The sequence below is a fragment of the Molossus molossus genome, unplaced genomic scaffold (genome assembly GCF_014108415.1).
Source record: "Molossus molossus isolate mMolMol1 unplaced genomic scaffold, mMolMol1.p scaffold_m16_p_19, whole genome shotgun sequence".
Taxonomy (NCBI): Eukaryota; Metazoa; Chordata; class Mammalia; order Chiroptera; family Molossidae; genus Molossus; species Molossus molossus.
This window is the reverse complement of record NW_023425354.1, coordinates 9657175-9677652: the sequence shown is the minus strand read 5'-3', so window position 1 is coordinate 9677652 and position 20478 is coordinate 9657175. Positions and strand designations below refer to the sequence as shown.

At 42.6% G+C, this 20478-nt stretch overlaps 1 protein-coding gene across 1 annotated transcript in view; it reads right to left on the bottom strand.

Moving 5' to 3' along the window:
• LOC118634537 (ATP-binding cassette sub-family A member 8-like) overlaps positions 1-19878 on the bottom strand; it is a 73471-nt gene extending 53593 nt beyond the window's left edge. The window contains exons 1-8 of the mRNA XM_036269129.1: positions 19735-19878; positions 11604-11704; positions 9927-10128; positions 5607-5771; positions 3798-3904; positions 2533-2759; positions 754-895; positions 265-450 (exon numbers count right to left, since the gene is read on the bottom strand). Of these exons, the coding sequence (XP_036125022.1) occupies positions 265-450; positions 754-895; positions 2533-2759; positions 3798-3904; positions 5607-5771; positions 9927-10128; positions 11604-11699 (1125 nt within the window). The 5' untranslated portion in view covers positions 11700-11704; positions 19735-19878. The remainder of the gene's footprint in view (positions 1-264; positions 451-753; positions 896-2532; positions 2760-3797; positions 3905-5606; positions 5772-9926; positions 10129-11603; positions 11705-19734) is intronic.
• Positions 19879-20478: the final 600 nt, after the last annotated feature.

The window sequence follows — 20478 nt, the reverse complement described above, 5'->3', positions numbered from 1 at the left end:
TTTATAGTTTTGCATTCTGAGATCTGAGTTACTCCTTTTCCTCAGTGCATAGAGCATTATAATTGTTGTGCTGAAGGTAATTATTATACCTAATTTCACCAGGAGGTTGTCTATGGACACTTACCTATGACTGCATAGCAAATGTAACCAAAATTTAACATGTCGGTGTTTTATTTCAATAAAGTAAACAATGTAATAAAAAATATTCCAGAGAGGAGAGGTGGTTCAGAACTGTCACTAATAAGCAATGAGATAGCTTCTCACCTGAGCCATTCCCAGAACGAAGGCAAAGGGGCTAAGAAGACCCAACGTCCACTCCAAGGGTGCGGGAAGATGCCTGCTCAACACCATGAATCCTAGGCTCCCCCAAAAGACAATGAGGAGGAACACAACCAGGCCAGTGAGGAAGGGTTTCTTTATCAAGACGCTCATTAGAAAAGCCAAGGCTATCTAAAATGGGAGAAGATGCAGTTGGTTTATATTTCTCTACAAATTATTCCTGACACACACAAAAAATAAGACAGCAAATATACAACGTTAGAGTTATATTATTAGTCTATGTATAAAGTACAAAATGTTGGTCTAAAATTTGCACTACAAACTGGCATTATAAAACACTACAGATCAAATACCAGTCCACAGACCTTCACATGCAAATAGGCAGAGAAGAAAAGGGATATGTAGAACAACAACCTATTTGAAAACCAACACTTGATCCTGTTAGACAGAAAAAAATTTAATTCACCAACTCACCAAGGACAGTCCATAGAGGAGAAAGAGGGTGAAGATCTCCGTGAAGCCAGTCCAAATGATAAGTGGGATAGATTTTATAATAAGCACCAAGAAAGGGGTAACAATGAAGATGGGACCACAATAGAGCAAACCCCAGGAGAGCCTAACGTGGAAACAAGATGTTATTTTAGTATTTCACCTTCAACTGGAAAGGACCTCCTATGGATTCTAACATCATTGATTCATTTATTCCAATCATACATTCATTCACTCAGCAACATATTTTATTGAGTGTTTGGGATATGTAAATACTAGGTGAATATTTTGGAAAGAATTCCTAAGAAATTAAGAATACTCTTTCTCTTGAAATTACTTCTGGAAATACACACATTTGCTGACACCACTCCACACACATTATTATGAGAAACAGAAAACATAAGCTTCTAGTCTGATAGATTTTGGTTCTACATTTTCTCGGTTGTGCTCTTACTCTGTGACCTCAAACACACTCTGTAAACCTTCTAGATCCTTTTAGTACTCTGGACATTTGGAATAATACCACAGTGAGGCTCCAAGAGGTCATGTCTATCAATGACCTTGTCCTTGTACGTGGTAACCCCTCAGTGAACCTCAGATCCTGTTCTCTTCTCTGGGGGTGAGGAGTTCATGAATTTCTTTGGAGATTAAAAAACAATTATTCCCTAGGTATAATTTTGTTACTTCTCTCTATTTCCAAAAGCTGTTTTGTCTTTCTCTAGGTGTGTACACCAAAGAGTCTACATACTTGCCTATCCTGTAACATTATCCATTTTCTGTTAAGTTAGGATAGTTCGCTTTCCTTTATTCAATTCCTTTATCTTGTTTATTAATATTCTTTGAAGGGTATAATAAAATGACATTAAACAGCAGGTGAACCAACAAAATAATAACTGACACAAATAGCAAGTACTGGATAATATTTTAAGAACTTCGCAAATATGAAATTGTTTTATTCTCACAGGAGTTCAGTGCAAAAATACCATTATTTTCCTCATTTTATAGACAGAGAACCTAGTCAACAAGGATGTTAAGTAACTAACTATATTTCAAGTCCAGGTATTTTGGCTCTAGAGTCTTTAGATTCCACTGTTTTGCCAAACTTCCCTTTATTGACTGTTAATTCGATAAAGGGGTCTATCTTGATTTGTAGGATTTCCTTCCAGATTCCTAATTTGTTTCCATATGCTATTTCACCTGGCTCCCTAGCCTCTCTGTTATTTAACTTCCTCCTGACTATTCATAAACATCCCCTCTGTGCCCTATCAGCCCGTTATTTACAAGTTCTCACACAGGACCTTGTCCATACCTGCAACTGCTCAGTGTGTGACATTTTAACTTCAAATTACCCAGCCCCTAGTGCCATCCTGTTCTGACAGTTGATCCATCACACCTGATCTCCAAAAGAGCTTCTGAGGCTGGACTTCTGCTTTTCGCTTTCAGGCTCATCCTGGCTTGAATCCCACTTCCGGCTGAGCCACCAAAGCCTATCACCTCTACCACACTCCTTCCTGCTGACCCAGGGGCCTTGCCCTACGACCTCTGCTTTGCAATCACCCAGAAGACCCAAACCTGAGGTTCTCCCTTTGGTCCGAGATGCATGGTAACTCCCAGCCTCAGCCCGGCAAGCATTACACGAAGTACGATTCATTCCACCCATAGGAAAAAGGCAGGAAGTCATTAGGTTTGAGTAGTGATGCTTTGAAGAAGCCCACTCTCCCTGAATTCCTACCCTCGTTGACCCACGCCGCACACACTACTCACCAGAATGCGGAATTGCGAAGACCCATCATAGTCATCAAGCCCTTCATCTGTTTCCTCTCTCTTGTGACATTAATAGAGGCATAGTAAGTGAATGGGGTGAAGAAAATAATGTAGAAGAAAACGAGGATATTCGTGCTGAACCAATCTTGATGAACGAAGGGATGTATCTTCATAGTTTGTCCAGTAACGGACATCAGTTCCTCCAACACTGAGTGATTTGTTGTGACCTGAAGAAAGACATTGATGCACATATTGGTATTTTCATGGATGACAGGGTCTGTTTTCTTCCTATCCTCTCTTTTCCTGTGAACACATGACAGGCGTGATGCTAGCCCTTCTCACTTCCGTGGTCTGCCACTGGCCCATTTGGAATCTCCACTCCAGGTGCCCCTCACCTCAAGTTTCTGTTTTAAACATCATTTCAATGAGGAATTCTCCATGCCCTCCTTGAAGTGCTTCCCTGGTTACCTATAAGGACTTCATGAACACCTCCATGATAGCCTGATTCTCCTCTTCTAATAATCTCATTATATGCCTGGCGTCCTGAGAAGGGTGTCTTCTCCGAGGAGAAAATTTCTCTTCTTATTTATGTGTATTCCCCACGGCACAGAGCAACTTAAGCACAAGTTGTGAAGGAACCAGCAAGTAAATGAGAGAACAAGGCTACTGACTTACATTTTCTTTGATGAAACTTTTTAAAAGTTGATTTTATTTATTTATTTATTTATTTTTATTTTTTATCCTCACCCGAGGACACTTTTTTTTCCATTTTTTGTTCAGGTAGAGTGGGAGGGGGAGAGAGGAACAGAGAGAGAGAGAGAAACATCGATGCGAAAGGGACACATCGAGTGGCTGCCACCTGCACAACCGACCAGGGCCGGGGACAAACTGCAACCGAGGTACGTGCCCTTAGCGGGAACTGAACCCGGGTCTCTCAGGACTGCAGGCCGACGCTCTAACCGCTGAGCCAAACCGGCCAGGGCTTAAAAGTTGATTTTAGAGAGAGATGAAGAGAGAGGGAGAGAGAGAGAGAGAGAGCGAGAGAGAGAAACACGGATGTGAGAGAAAAGCATTAATCAGCTGCCTCCCATAGGCGCCTCCACCAGGGATCAAACCCACAACCCAGATATGTGCCCTGACTGGAATTGAACCTGCAACCCTTCGGTGCATGGGACGACACTCCAACCAACCGAGCCACATCAGCCAGGACTGATACCGCTAATCTGCATTGAACATGAGTTTGCACTGGACTTTTTGGTACTCACTTCTATAATGGCAGCATTAATGGCAGCTTGAAGAGCCACAAAACCTTCATCCCAGAATTCTGTAACTGTACATCTAACATCTTCCGTATACACCGTCCAGCAATGAGCTTTAAGGGGGGGAAAAGCATAACTGTCATTATGGATTAGTTCGGTCTTGGTGATGCGAAACAGTGGCCTTTACCATGGTCCTCAATTCCGACTGTTCTTGTTTCAACTCAGAGCGTGTGAAACAGAAATGATAGTAATGATGCACAAACAGGGGTGGTGGGCAGAGCATGACCAGAAAACAAGGTGCATCAATTATAAGGCACACACTAAGCTTTCTCACATTCTCTCTGCTTCCCCGCCTATCGAGGGTCCTGGTACGCTCCTTTCCGCGTTTGCATGGTGCATACGGCATCATTTGATGTTGCAAAAGTTAGCAGGGCCTTGTATGAACTGAGAAACACTACTCTAAAGTTTAGCCTAACATGGCTATCACGCAGGTACAGTAAGCAAATGTAAGTTTGGATGAGATAATTTACTATGTTTAAATCATGTCAATCAAAACATCTTTTGAAGAAAAAAAAACCATACTTGTTAAAAAGGTTTACCAGCCCGGCTGGTGTGGTTCAGTGGTTGAGCGTCAACCTATGCACCAAGAGGTCGCCGGTTTGATTCCTGGTCAGGGCACATGCCCAGGTCGTGGGCCTGATCCCCAGTCGGGGGCCTGCAGGAGGCGGCCGATCAATGTTCTCTCTCATCGATGTTTCCATCTCTTTCTCCCTCTCCCTTCCTCTCTCTAACATCAATAAAGAAAAAAAAATTTTGTTTTAAAGTCTACCAGTCCATTGAGAATTAAACTACATTAAAGAGAGATCATTTAATATGACAAATTAAAATTGAATATAGAAATTAAATACATTTTTCATTATAAATACTTTTTAAATCATTTAAAATCATTTAGATATACAAATGAAAAAAGGCAATAAAATAAATACATATGTACCTGTGATCAAATTATAAAAATAAACTTTATTTTCTTTTAATAATATATTACATATATGTATACATGTATTTATATCTATACATATATGTATATATGTAAATATAAGTATATATATATAAAACCATCATATAATACAGTATGTTAATCTACTCCAAAATCAATGCACAGTTAAAAAAAAAACCTTTTCTTTCTTTATTGATTTTTAGAGAGAGAGGGAGAGGGAGAGAAAGATAGAAACATCGATGAGAGAGAACATTGATTGGCCATCTCCTGCGTATCCCCCACTGGGGATCAGGCCCACAACCTGAGCATGTGCCGTGACAGGGAATCGAACCATCGACCTCTTGGTGCATGGGTTGACGCTCAACCACTGAGCCACACTGACAGGACAATGTACATTTTTAAAATATGTTGATTGTTCTGTTGATATCACCATCATAGATAAAGATTTTAAAATTCACTATACTGCTTTGGCCAGTTTGGCTCAGAGGTTAGAGCGTCGGCCTGCAGACCAGAGAGTCCCCGGTTCGCTTCCTGCTAAGGGCATGACCCTCGGTTGCAGTTTGTCCCCAGCCCCAGTTGGGGTCATGTGGGTGGCAGCCAGTCGGTGTGTCTCTATTACATCAATATTTCTCTTTCTATTCCTCCCTCTCTCCCTCACGCTCTATCTGAACATGAATGCAAAAATGAACTCAGGTGAAGATAAAAAATGTAAATAAAAATACGTTTAAAAAAATGTACTGTACTAACATTTATTTCCACATATGGCTTGTGTAATGATTGAAATAAAAAGTACTGGAGTCGTAGAGTTAGAAAGCTACCTGAGTGGTCCTTGTGTTCCTTTATCACTGGAATTCTTTTTCCTGGGTAGAATTTCAAATTATACAAGAATGTATTCGTAAAGATGACTCCTATTGTTTCCCCAGGATAATTTGACGTTAATTCTTGCATTCTTTCTTCACTAGAGAGTCCCAAGATTTCTTTATCTGCCATTATAAGAAGGAGATATTATAGTTAGTAAATTATTAGGAGTTTAACTTCAGGTTTCATGTTCAATTGTTTGCCCTAAAGTCTTTATGGAAATAAAAGGAAATCAAATATTGATTTGGAGTAAGTCAGGCACAGTAAAGGTTGGGGAGAAACATTTCTATAATTTTATCCAGATAGTGTATAGTCAGAAGGCATACATAAAAATCAGTTCTTTCCATATGTTGAAATTATTGAACCAATTTCAACTACACATAATATACTATACCAATCAAACTATTCACAGAAGAATTCACATTACAATAAATCTAAAATGGTATACATCTATATGTAAATATACTTTTAAATCATAATTAGGTACTGGTTTATATAAGATTAAAATAACTATATAACTTTATTTTCCTTGAACAACTCTCACAGTAGTTAGTATGCTGAAGAAAAAAGTGAAAACTTCAAAAATATGTTGAGTGATTATGTTGATTTCGCTAAAATAATTCCTCTTTTTTGCTAATATTGTGTTCATTTGCAAATAGATGCTTTATTAAGACTGAAAAAAATGAGCCCTGGCTGGTTTGGCTCAGCGGTTAGAGTGTCGGCCTGTGGTCCAGAGAGACCCGGGTTCGATTCCCACTAAGGGCATGTACTCTGTTGCAGTTTGTCCCCGGCCTTGGTTGGGTTGTGCGGGTGGCAGCCACTCGATGTGTCCCTTTCACGTCGATGTTTCTCTCTCTCTCTCTCTCTTCCTCTCTCTCTCTCCCACTCTATCTGAACAAAAAATGGAAAAATGTTCTCAGGTGAGGATAAAAAAAAGACTGAACAAAATGAGAAGGAATACAGGAAAGTTCTGGATTGGTGTGGGAATGCCCGAAATGGAAGTGGAGGGAGCAGGCAGCATGGACTCTGATAACATTAACTCCCCCCCGGAATCTATTCCTTAAATAAGTTATGATCATGAGCAAATCACTTAACCTTCGTTACTCAATTTTCATATTTGTAAAATAAATTTAACAATATCAATGATTAGTAGTAGTGAATATTAATACATAGTACAGATAGATATAATACCAGATAATACTATTAATATTATAGAATCGCCCAGCCGGTGTGGCTCAGTGGTTGAGCGTCGACCCATGTACCAGGAGGTGCCGGTTTGATTCCCGGTCAGGGCACATGCCCAGGTTGTGGATCCCCAGTGGGGGGCATGCAGGAGGTGGCCGATTGATGTTCTCTCTCATCAATATTTCTTTCTCTTTCTCTCTCTCCTTTCCTCTCTCTAAAATCAATACAGGAAAGAAATTTAAAAAATATTACAGAATAATATACTGTTACTAGAAAGTCCAAAAATACAGCACATAGTAGCATTTGTTGAATACTTATTATCATAATTGCAATGACCTTCCTTGTAAAATAAAGATGATAACACATTCATCGTGAAGAGAAACTCTATGTGAAGATCTTGCAGTGGTCATGTATGAATATTTACTATCACAATGGCATGTAACTTTTTTTAAATTTTTTATCCTCACCCGAGGATATTTTTCCATTTTTTGTACAGATACAGTGGGAGGGAGAGAGAGGAAGGGAGAGAGAGAGAGAAACATCGACGTGAAGGGACACATCGAGTGGCTGCCACCCGCACGACCAACCAGGGCCGGGGACAAACTGCAACCGAAGTACGTGCCCTTAGCGGGAACCGAACCCGGGTCTCTCCAGACCGCAGGCCGATGCTCTAACCGCTGAGCCAAACTGGCCAGGGCGGCATGTAACTTTTAAGGAAGGTATTGTTGAGACGCACAAGTTCATGACATGGGGATGCTCAGGAAGACACTGTGAAACAGGGTGAGAGCAAACACATCTCAGGATAGACAGAAAGACTGCACCTCAGGTGCACAATCAGATCAGGTTAAGATCTTGAATCAAAAGTGGATTCAGCCCTGGCCAGTTTGGCTCAGCGGTTAGAGCGTTGGCCTGTGGTCCGGAGAGACCTGGGTTCGGTTCCTGCTAAGGGCATGTACCTCAGTTGCAGTTTGTCCCCGGCCCTGGTTGGTCGTGTGGGTGGCAGCCACTCGATGTGTCCCTTTCACATCAATGTTTCTCTCTCTCTCTCTCTTCCTCTCTCTCCCTCCCACTCTGTCTGTACAAAAAATGGAAAAATGTCCTCGGGTGAGGATTAAAAAAAAAAAAAAGTGGATTCAGTGTTTGCAGGCAAGATGCACAGTGTAGACATGAACTAACAGTGTGATGTTTGGTGAGGTGCCATGGAAATGTTGGGATGTCTACAGCCACCCACCTGGCCTGTGTGCGGTGAAGCAAGGACAGGAAGTTAAAGTCCACATAAACTGGGAACTGTGGTCATAGGCACTCCAAATGATAAGGGCCTGGATATAGACTACAGAGTGAGTGGACTTCTGGAGACTGAATTCAGATAAGGGGCCAGAATCCAAACACAATATTAATGGCTACCTAGGCTAGAGTGGAATTATGGACAGAGGTTGACAAAAAGAAGAGACATTATATAACTTCCAGTGACTGCATGGAGCAAGAGTCACAGGTTTTCTTACAATAATACCAGTCTTGGTAGGGAATTATGGTGCCTAAAATTAATTCTGAGTATCTTCTAAGTGATGTTTTTATATTCTTTTTAAAATTGAGTTTTAATTCCATAAAAGTCATTCTTTGAAAGTGCAATTTCACAGTTTTCAGTATATTCACCAAGTTGTGCAAGCAGGAAGCCAGTGTGAGATTGTAACTCAACGCGCCTTTATGAGACAAGCACCATAGGTTCCCCTTTGAAGTGTGCATTTGTAAAGAAAACAAAACTGTTGTTTTCAATTGCCTGGCATTCAGTTACCTAGTAAACACCCTAAAATTTATCTAGGATACTGCCCCTCTTCCATTCACACACTGTGTGATTTGGATGTGGTTCACAGGGTAACCTGGGAGCCCAACCTGTGGTCAAAGACAATACTTTGTCTCCCTATCCAATGAGATTAGTTATGATGGACCAAGATCAAGACTCATCTAAAGTAGACCACCTGTTTCAATGGGCATACTCTCTGAAATTATTTTGAGCTGTTGGAAAAGGTCTGTATTTTTTCACTGGAGTCGTTTATGTGGTTGGGCTTAGAACTGGAGATTCTGAAGACCACCTCTGCGTCTTTTGGGGAGAGCCAACCTGTGAATGAAGGCAGCGTGCCTTACTGTAGACCTGAGAAGTAGAGACATATTTCTTCCTCTATTGTTGACATTCCTCCATCCAGCTGTAAGCTGATACTCTTTTTCCTTAAGCTGGACAAGAGATGTCCCTTTTCCTTAAGACAAGATGAATTGGAATTCTCTTGCTCTCAACTGAAATATTCATGAAAAATACAGTATTGCTAACCTTATTTCAAATATGGTGGTAATGAGACTCAGAGAAGCTGACAATTCGTAAAACGTACTATAGTCACGATGAGGAATTGCTTTAGTCAAACGTTCTCTGACCCTATGTCCAGTTCTCTGGCCTCAGTGCGAGGCTTCTCCTCGAATGTCAGGAAATCGTTACAGACCAGAGCTTGACAGTAAGAATGCTTGTCTTATTTTTCATTGATAAATACCTTCACACTGAAGGGCAAAAACTTAAAAACATAGAATGCTCTTCAACAGAATCTTCAAATATAGTAAGACAATCTTTTGGGTAGTAAACAGTGAGGGTAAAAGTCCTATAATCAAAAGTAAGAAGAGAAAACACTGGGTTCTTGTTTTGTTGTTTTTGTATATAATCATAAGCAAATACTAGAGGAGCAGTCTCATTGTAGTGACAAAGCTTCCCCAGCTACAAGTCAACAGCTTGCTCAACACTTCTACTTTTCAACGTCTACCCATTGGTGTATTCCATGCTTCCCCGACCAAGATCAGTAGATTTTTTTTTTTTCCCCCCGAAGGACTGTGTATTCCAAGTGGTAATCCCTTGCTGGGCAAGAAATACATTCACAGTTTTGACTTCGATATTGAGAGATGGCCTCTTACTTCCAACGAAAGGGAAAATACATTCACATTTCACATAATCTAGAAATTGTGACAATGGACACAGTGCAAATTAAATGCATGCATCTTTAGTCAAATGAACCAAATATTGAAATTTTAAACTCCTCTCAGGTTGCTAGAAAACTCACCATGCATAAAGGATACCGAGGCGACTTTACTCATGATCTGCTGGGTAGTATTGGTGACGGGTGTGTAGGTCAGAGTAAAGGTAGACAGGTTCAGTGAATCCACCCGTCCCAGGTCTGGGGTACTCCGTGAAGACAAATCAGTAACCTCATGACTAGGATAGAGGTACAAAGTAAGTAGCAGGAACAATGAGCCCAGGCACTCCTACACAACGAAAGGGAAAAAATGAAGAAAATGATGATTTCAAATTAGTTATCCACAGTCATTTGGTCATGCAGTTTGTCCTATTCACTTTTCTAATTTTGGTACTTCTCACATTATGACCCATATAAAATATGGACAGTACACATTTCAGCAACCTGTGTAATATCAATGAGCTAGTACTAGAAATTAAAACTTTTTTGGATCCACAGCACCAGTCTAAAGCAGGCACTGGTCATGAAAAGATGACAAGTAATAGTTTCAGGGCATTACTTAATTAGTGGTGATACACTGGTTAACGCCAAGATTCTAGTGTTGGAAACTCAAAAGCATGTTGGCAACCTGAGAAACACTATCTTGATTAGTTATCAATACCGGTCACTTAAAAACTTCCAATACGAAATCACTCTATTTCCTAAATGCATGATTGTAGAAGAAATTCACAATAGACATACAGTAAAATTTCTACTTAAACACGTCACTTAGCTATACCTATAAGATATTTTATTTTATTTTTTAAAATTATTTATTCATTTATCTATCTATTTTTATCCTCACCCAAGGACATTTTTGCATTCATCTTCAGATAGAGTGGGAGGGAGAGAGGGAGGAAGAGAGAGAAAGAAACATTGATGTGAGAGAGACACATCGAGTGACTGCCACCCACACGACCCCAACCGGGGTTGGGGACAAACTGTAACCGAGGTACCATGTGCCCTTAGTGGGAACCGAACCCGGGACTCTCTGGTCCATGGGTCGACACTCCAACCGCTGAGCCAAACCCGCCAGAGTTATCCAATTTTTTTAAAAGATACCAGAGTTTAACCAGGATTTTGTTATGTGGTAAGATTCCAAGTTCGAATACTAATTTTCTTCTTGGCACTAATCACATTTCCAAATTATCCACTTTTTTTGAAGAGAACAATTTACTTGAAGAGAGAGGGAGAGAGAGAGATTCAAAAGAACAAATGTTAGTTACTGCTCCTGCGGGTTGGTTTGTTCACTGTGTCTTTGGAATACCCGCATCTTAACCCAAGGGTCTGTGGTGGGAGTTATCCGACAAAAAGTGTGGTTATTGACTTTTTAGACATCTGATGGGTTCTCAGCAGACCACCGTCAGTGCTTTTAGAACCCAAATAATGAGTCTGTGTAATCAAAATATCTTGAGGTGGGAGAGATAAACCACAGAGCTTATATGCATGTGTGCATGAACAATGGACATGGACAACAAAGCTGGGGACAGGGCGGGGAGGGGGAGGGGGGAATCAGTGGGGGGAAAAGGAGAAACATCTGTAACAAAAATAAATTAATTTATTAAAAAAATATCTTGAGAAAGATCTGTGATTCAAAGAACACCTTCTTCTGTTGCATAAAGGTGCTCTATTGTTTGGGAGGGGAAATAAACCAAGCAGAGATACCTCCAAGGAATGTACATTTTCCAAGCATAAATACAAAAAGAAACAGATATCGGATCCTACCATTAAGGTCTCCCTTTTCATTCTCCATTTTTTAAGCAAGTTCTTGCAGAGTAAGGCCCAAGTCTGTCGACACACACTGATCTCTCTCTTATTCATGTTGCCTGTTGAATAATAAAAAAGAGGGAGAAGGTCAAGTCAGCGCGAAGGTCCTAACGCGAAGAAACACCCGGCAGACACAGAGACGAGGGAGTCCAGTGCTCGGGATGCGTGCCTGGCATCTGACTGCTCCGAAGTCAGCGCTGTATCGCCGGGACCTGCTCCCCCCTCACCCACTCTTCCCCCATCGTTTTATTGTTTTGGTTGTTGGTCACACTCCGTGCCCCTTGTCAATTAATTGCCTCTCAGCTCCGAATGCTCGCTCACAGCCCTGCTCTAGGAAAACGGACCTGGGCTCTTTAGATGTTGTTCTTTGTAGGAAGAAGAGCATTTCTTCCTGCTATCAGCCCCACTGCTCGGACTGAACATCTTCTCCAGTGCAAAGGGCCAGGGCAGAGCAGGCTTCACTGTGTGTTTTCTCTCACTCCTGAGTCTGGGAGCCCTGCTGTGACCCGTAGCCCCAGAACGCTGGCGCCTTCTCCCCAGAGCTCTGTTTCCTGCTGCTCCCCTGTTGCAAAGACAGCGCCCCCCAGTCTCTGCGCCTGTAGCTCGTCCATCAGGCTCCTCTGCCGTTCGGAGGACTGAAACCACACCTCATCCAAGCACACCTATTCAATGCCTTATCTCTCCACGTGGTACCCATAAAAATGATGGGGGCGAGACGAGGGACCTGGGAGACCCCCTCAGTGGCTCTCAGGCTACAAACCTGCCTTTTCTCAGAACATTTTCTCCTAAAAGGCAGAGCGATAAGCCCCTTAGAGAGGAACAGGGGTCCCAGTCAGCCCCACGCAAACACCTGCTGTAGCATCTTGGGATGAAGCAGTAGAGAGCAGCCACCCGGCTTGGGGGATCTGTGAACACCCCACCCCTACCTCTACTTCTGTTCTCAGAACATTTATAGTGCTGCTAAGGAACATGCGCACGGCCAGCTCCCCTGAACCAGAGGAAAGAAACTTCCTTCCCCTTCACATGACTCTTGTGCTGTGTAAGATGCACCAGCCACGTGTCACTGAGGGTGGGATGGAGACCCCCCTGTCCCCATTCCTAAGCAAGAGAAGTCGCCAGGGAGGTTTGCTGGGGATGGGAGAGGACACTCTCACATGCCCAAGACCTCCCAACATCTGCAACATAAATCAGAACATAGGCCGCAGAACAAGTCTGAGAAAATGTAAGGAGACTGAAATTATACTAAGCACCCTTTTTGGCCATAGTGGTGCGAAACTAGAAATCAACAACGAGAGGAAAGCTGGAAAATTTACGAATACGTGGAAACTACACATCATGCTTCTGAACAACCACGGGGTCAAAGAAGACCTCAAAAGGGAAGTCAAAAGAGGTCTTGAAACAAGTGAAAAGGCACAACGACACCAAAACCTAGGGGATGTGGAAAAGCATGTCTAAAAGGGAAGTTCACTGTGATGAATGTAGGTGTGGCTCAGTGGTGGGGCATCGACCCCTGCACCAAGAGGTCACCAGTGTGATTCCCGGTCAGGGCACATGCCCAGGTGGTGGGCCCGATCTCCAGTGGGGGGCGTGCAGGAGGCGGCCAATCGATGTTCTCGCTCATCAATGTTTCTCTCTCTCTCCCTCTCCCTTCCTCTTTCTCTAAAATCAATAAAGAAAAAAACTTTTTAATATTAAAATAAAAGAAAAATCCTCAAATAAGTAGCCTAACTTTATACCTCAAGAAACTAGAAAAGTACAAAATAAGCCCAAAGTTAGCAGAAGAAAGGAAAGAACAAAGATCAGGGCTGAAATTAGTGAAATGGAGACCAGAAAACAATAAAAAATATCGAGAAAACTAAGAGCTATTTTTTTTTCTTTTTAATCCTCACCTGAGGACACCCTTCTGCATTTATCTTCAGATAGAGTGGGAGGGAGAGAGGGAGGAAGAGAGAGAGAAACATCGACGTGAGAGAGACACATCGAGTGGTTGCCACCCACATGACCCCAACCAGGGCCAGGGACAAACTGCAACCAAGGTACATGCCCTTAGCAGGAACCGAACCTGGACTCTCCGGTCTGCAGTCCGACACTCTAACCGCTGAGCCAAACCGGCCAGGGCCTAAGAGCTATTTTTTAAAAGATAAACAAAATTGACAAACTTTTAACTAGACCAAGAAAAAAAAAAAAAGAGAAAAGACACAAATACATAAAGTCAGAAATGAAAGAGGAGACATCATAATTGATATCAGAAATATATAAGATCATAAGGGACTATTATGAACAAACATATGCCAACAAATTGAACAACCTGGAAGAAATAGATACAACTTGCCAAGACTGAATTATGAAAACACAGAAAATAGAAACAGAACAATAAAGAGTAAGGCGACAATCAATAATCAAAAGCTTCCCAGCAAAGAGAACCCCAGCACAAGGTGGGTTCACTGGTGAATTCTACCAAACACTTAAAAAAGAATGAATGCCAATTCTTCTCAAACTCTTCCCCAAAATTCAAGTGGCAGGAACGTTCCCAAACTTATTCTCCACGCCCAGCTTTACCCTCATGCCGAAGCCAGACAATGACACATTCCTAAAAAGAGAAAACCACAGACTAATATCCCTGATGGATATAGGTGCAAAAATTCTCAACAAAATATTAGCAAACTGAATTCAATTTACCTCTGAGATGTGAGGGTGGTTCATGATAAAAACCCTCAAAAATTAGGTGTAGCCTTGGCTGGTTTGGCTCAGCAGTTAGAGCGTCGGCCTGCGGTCCAGAGAGACCCGGGTTCGGTTCCCGTTAAGAGCATGTACCTCGGTTGCAGTTTGTCCCCAGCCCTGTTTGGGTCATGCAGGTGGCAGCCACTCGATGTGTCTCTTTCACATCGATGTTTATCTCTCTCTCTCTCTCTTCCTCTCTCTCCCTCCCACTCTATCTGAACAAGAAATGGAAAAAATGTCCTCGGGTGAGGATAAAAAAAAAAAACTGGGTGTAGAAGAAACACACATGGACACAATAAGGACCATACACAACTAGCCCACAGCTACCATAAGGCAGAGGGCTTTTCCTCTACGATCAGAAACAAGCCCAGGGCCCTGGCCGGTTTGGCTCAGCGGTTAGAGCGCCAGCCTGCGGCCCGGAGAGACCCGGGTTCGGTTCCCGCTAAGGGCATATACCTTGGTTGCAGTTTGTCCCCGGCCCTGGTTGTTCGTGCGGGTGGCAGCCACTCGATGTGTCCCTTTCGCATCGATGTTTCTCTCTCTCTGTCTTCCGCTCTCTCCCTCCCACTCTGTCTGTACAAAAAATGGAAAAATGTCCTCGGTTGAGGATAAAAAAAAAAAAAAAAAAAAAAGAAACAAGCCCAGGGTGCCCAATTCTCAGTGCTCTAATTCAACACAGTGGCTCCAATTCATCACCTCTACTTGTGTCTGCACCCTTTGTCTGGTAACCTAGGAGCTCCTTCCATAAAGGTGGACTCTAACTTTGACCAATAGAAAGAGGTGGGAGGGAGGCTGTCCCGTTTCTGAGCGTAGACCGGACAAGGTTTTGAGTGTGTCCCCTTGCTCCTGGGGCTCTGCCTTTGCCCTGAGAGCGGATCTGGACCCTAGGGGATGAAAGGCACGTGAGTGAGCTGAGTCATACATGAGTGAGCTGAGTCATGCCAGTCATCCCAGCATAGAGGAGTCCAGTCCACATCAGACAACGGCCCGCCAAGCCTCAGGGAGGTGGGCAAGCCTATCCAAGACCAGCAGAACCTCTTAAGAATCACCCCAGATTGCTCTGGCTGGTGTAGCTCAATGGTTGCAGCATCGGCCCACACAATGAAAGGTAAGAGGTTCAATTCTGGTCAAGGGCATGCACCTGGGTTGCAAGTTTGATCCCTGGCCCTGGTTGGGGCACATGCAGGAGGCAACCAATTGATGTGTCTCTCTCACATCAGTGTTTCTCTCTCTCTCTCTCCTCCCCCTCCTTCCCACTCTCTCTTTAAAAAAAAAAAAAAATTCCTCGGGTGAGGATTAACAACAGAAAAGAATTACCCCAGGCATCCTAGCTATAGTTGCTTGCTATTTGCTGCTTTTTTTTTTTTTTTTTTTGCCATACACCATAAAGGCAGCAATTGACCACAGATATATTACTTAGGATTATCTGTTTAGCTTCTATGATATTGATGTTTCTTTGGTCTTAGTGACTTTTTATTTTTAAAGTCGTAATCATGTTGTGGTCAGAGGATCTACTACACCGTGAGATACTATTTCTTTGAAATTCCTTGAGACATCCAGGATGGTGCCTCCTATTTTTAATGTTTGGAAGTATTCCACGTGTACTTGAAGTAAATGTACATGACCTTTTAGCGTGTTTTATAGATCCCTGTTCAACCTTTTGAATTTTGTTCTTCAAATCTTCAGCATCCTTTTTTATGTTATATTGATGAAATTAATCATTTCATGACAGAATTCCGTTCTGATATAGGTTTGCCAATTTCTTATTCTATCCCTGTCAGTTTTTGGTTTGTGCATTTAAAGTCTAAGTAGTTAGGTGAATAAAACATTGCTTTATTACTCAGGCTTTATTGGCCTGTTGCTTCTATTTCTTTTCTTTTTTAAATCCTCACTGAGGATATTTTTTCAATTGATTTTTTTAGATAGTGTGGAAGGGAATGAGGAAGAAAGAGAGAGAGAAAGAAACATCAATGTGAGAGAGACACATTGGTTGCCTCCCGTGTGACCCCAACCGGGCCAAGGATTGAACCCACAACCAATATATGTGCCTTTGACTGGGAATCAAACCTGTGACTCTTTGGTCTGCAGGCCAACACTCTAACGACTTAAATTTATATATAAAATATATATATATATATAAAATATATATAATATATTTATATCAAGAGATATAGATAGATATTTAATCCTCACCTAGGATATTTTTCTATTTATTTTCAGATAGAGTGGGCCAGGGACCAATCCACAACCAAGGTACATGCCCTTGACTAGAATCGAACCCACACTCTTTGGTCCATTGGCCAATGCTCCAACCACTGAGCCAAACTGGCCAGGGCTAGATACTATATTTTTAAGAGGTAAATTTAATCATGTATAAATTCTTCTTTGAAAGGATCACTCACTGTGCTTTATTCTCATGTTAAACCTACTTTTTCTTTGCTTCTAGTTTTGTCCACATTCTTACCTTTGGTTGGACTCCATCAAGTTTTCTTCCCCTCTATGTTTTCTTTATTATCCCAAAGATTTAAAAAATACTTCTATTCCTTTAAAGGTTACTTTTAAATTTTGGACTTTCCTAAGGAATGGTCTTTTTTAAAAAAAATTATCTTTATTATTGAAAGTATTACCAATGCCCCCCCTTCCACCCCCATTGACCCCCTCTTCCGTGCTCCACCCCTCCCCCCTCCTCCCACCATCACTGCACTGTTGTCTGTGTCCATTGGTTGTGCATATGTGCATATACATTCTTTGGTTTATCTCTTCCCTCTGACGTCCACCCCTTCATAAAAACCAAGAGTTTCTAGATACCTTACCTCTGCTGAATTCTAACCTGAGCATTCTAGTTATTCCTGAAATTTGGCCCAAACTTTCATTTGAAGTACACATAAATTTGATCTGTTTTTACCATGTATATAGTTAACTAGATTTGCTGATAGATTATACAGTTTCCAATAAGGAGGATGTCATGCATTTGAGCTTGGGCGTGAGATGGAGGGTAGAAATTCCACCCCATTGGGCTTGGATGGGCTTTACCTGGATGGAAAACTCAGGGCCCCTTGACTTGTGTGTGGGCTAGTTCATCGTGAAAACATTCCACGCAATCTATCTAAACTGTCTGCAGAGAGCAGCGTTATCCCTCCGTGGATGTTGCACCAGGGCTACAGCAGTGGACCACGCCCCTCCCCCTGGTAAAAGCAGCAAGTCACAGTCTTAGCATCTCAACCATGAGCAGAGTACAGGGCATCCTAGCAAGTGTCGACAGGGTGTCCGTAGATTCTGTTGCATTGGAAATGAAATGTATCTTAATAAGCACTGGCTTGATAGTTATTCAAAGTTGTATATACATTTTGGGGGACTATATATATGCATGTGTGTGTGTGTGTGTGTGTGTGTGTTGGAGGAGTTGTGGTGGTGAGGATTAGGTAGGGGAATTTATACATATACATATTTTTTATAGCAGGGACCCAGAATCCTCTCAGAAGGAGTCGCCTCGGTGCATAACAATAATACTGAGCCTTTCCCTGGTCACCCAGTATTACTCACTATGGTCTGCTGGCCTGTCCTGAGACCCGTGGGACTTGAATGCCCACAAATGTTTTCCCTGCAGGAGGAAACTGCAGCTAAGCTGACCTGCAGAAAGCAGACAGTTGGGAATAACCCGTGTTCTGGGAAGCATGCGGGTGAGTTGGAAGAAGGGCTCAGGACTTGAGCACAGAGCAGCGTCTCTACCCTGAATCAGGCTCTTAAGTCCCAAAGCAGGAGTGTGCGGTCTCCACCCTCTGTGTGGACACCATGTTGGCAAGGGACGCACCACAGGGCTGTCATAAACTCCTCCATCATGAGAATGAGTGGGTGTGCCCTGCCTGAAACTCTCATTCCATTCATGGGACAAGATGTCACGCAGGGCTGTGCTATTTCCTAGAGATGAAGCTCAAGGAAGGGGTCCAGGGGCAGACCCAGTGGGAGCACAGTGGCCAGGACCCCGCAGAGCGCCCTGCGGGGGAGCCTGCCCGGGGAGAGGCCGAGCGAGGGCTTAGACAGCGTGGAGAGAGAGCTGGAGGGAGGCAGAGAGGCCAGGAAGGCAGCATGGGCAGGGTGTCCAGGGAGGGGGGGCTGAGGATCCCCACAGATTGTGTCTAGTACAGAGAATTCAGGGTCGTCACTTTGCAAGGAGCCGTGCAGGGCTGTGCCGCTGGGTACACTGGCCGAGAGGGTGAGCTCCTCGCTGTGGAATCGGCCGGGGCCCAGCGAAGCATGAAACGTCCGTCTGGCTCCAACCCTCCGACTCCCCACTGTAAATTAGCATCGCCTACTGTATTTCCCCGGTCACACCTGCTCTACAGTTCCTCCGCAGGCTGACAACACGGACTCCTTTTTATACCCATGGTCGGCAGTTCCCACTGCGGTGGCTGGGACTTTTCTCGTGTCGTATGGCTGCTACGTTCAGAACAGAATGTTTACACTGTGGGATCATGAAGAGTTCTGTTTACTGCAGAAGAATGAGTATCTGAACCAATATTGTGATGAGGAAAAGCTACACATTTCACAATCAGACTCAATACATGGTGTGCAGAGAGCAAAAAGTCCAGTTTGAAAAGTCTGAGAGCCGAGAGTAAGAGGCAGGACAGATAAACGTGCAGGGTGGGCAGGGGCAGGCTCCCCGTTGTTCGTATGGAATATGATGCCATCATTAATAAATGACAATAAGACAAGAATAAACGCTGTGTTTCATGTATTCACAACTGTAAACTTACTTTTGCCCACCCCTGTATTTCCGTACATGTTTTTCGTAAACAGTCTCAAAGTCAGAAAAATAGTTCATGCAGAATGCCCCAAGTAATTGTGCAATGACAGTAAAGACCTTCGAAACAATCCCGGTTTATATATGAAGTCTCAATATTCTTAGTTCTTCACAATCTATGAGCAAATTTCAGGCTATTCCTACACTCAGTTTCTAGCTAAAAACTATGTAGTTCTTTTTTAAACGTATGTTTTAGCTCAGTGCTTTCCTCTGTACAATTTTAAATACCAGATGTCCAAACACATCCAAATAGTCCATTAATTTTCAAAAAAGTTTCTCCGCAGATGGTTGGCATTCAATTCCAAAAGACTTGTTTATAATTTTGTAGTGGAAGGAAGGAAGGAAGGAAGGAAGGAAGGAAGGAAGGAAGGAAGGAAGGAAGGGAGGGAGGGAGGGAGGGAGGGAGGGGGGAAGGGAGGGAGGGAGGGAGGGAGAAAGAAAGAAAGAAAGAAAGAAAGAAAGAAAGAAAGAAAGAAAGAGAGAAAGAGAGAAAGAGAGAAAGAGAGAAAGAGAGAGAGAGAGAGAAACCCTTTCCCCAAACCAAACAGGAAAAGACAATGAACTTACCTTGAAGCAATTTGCCTCAGGTAACCTAGAAACACATGTTGTCCACCGGGCTTCTTTAGCAGAAGGAAACGAGCTACCGTTTTCCCTGGTCGCTAGTGCATCTCCAGCTTTTGCTTGAACTGTTTGGCTTTTGTGGAAAGTTCCTGCGAGGACTATTTTCAGAAGAGGTTATGATCACAATCCTGCTGGCCCTGCCCCAAACCCCAGTCACATGATTGCCCTCAGATTAGCTGTCTCTCTCTCTCTTTTTAAATGAACTACTTATATTTATTTATGAATCTAGGAGTCAAAACCCTTTATCTTTATTCTCATTGTTTCAGTTGTGCTCATAGAAGCATGAGAGTTTCAGGATAAACATATTTTTACCAAGGAGCAGACCAAAGAAAAAGTTAAAAAGTTTTAAAAGTCTATTTTCCCCACAGAGTATCCTACTTAGAAATTGATACTGTCTCACAGGTAACATTCCTTTCACATGCTCAAAAAGCAACAATTTTCTGGAACTATGTTAACCGGCCTCAGTCTTGGAGAGCAATCTCTAGACCATTCTAATTACACAATAACACCTTTGTCCCGATCTCGGTCAGCGACGGACACAGGGAAGAGCCAGAAAGCGTGTCTCTCTTTGAGCTCTGCTTACCACACCAAGATCTCATGAAGGATTTTGAACAAAACCAAAAATACAGCGCATTAATTAGTTAAATCTGCAATCACTTTGAGATAGAGATGGCATCATGGAAACAGTTA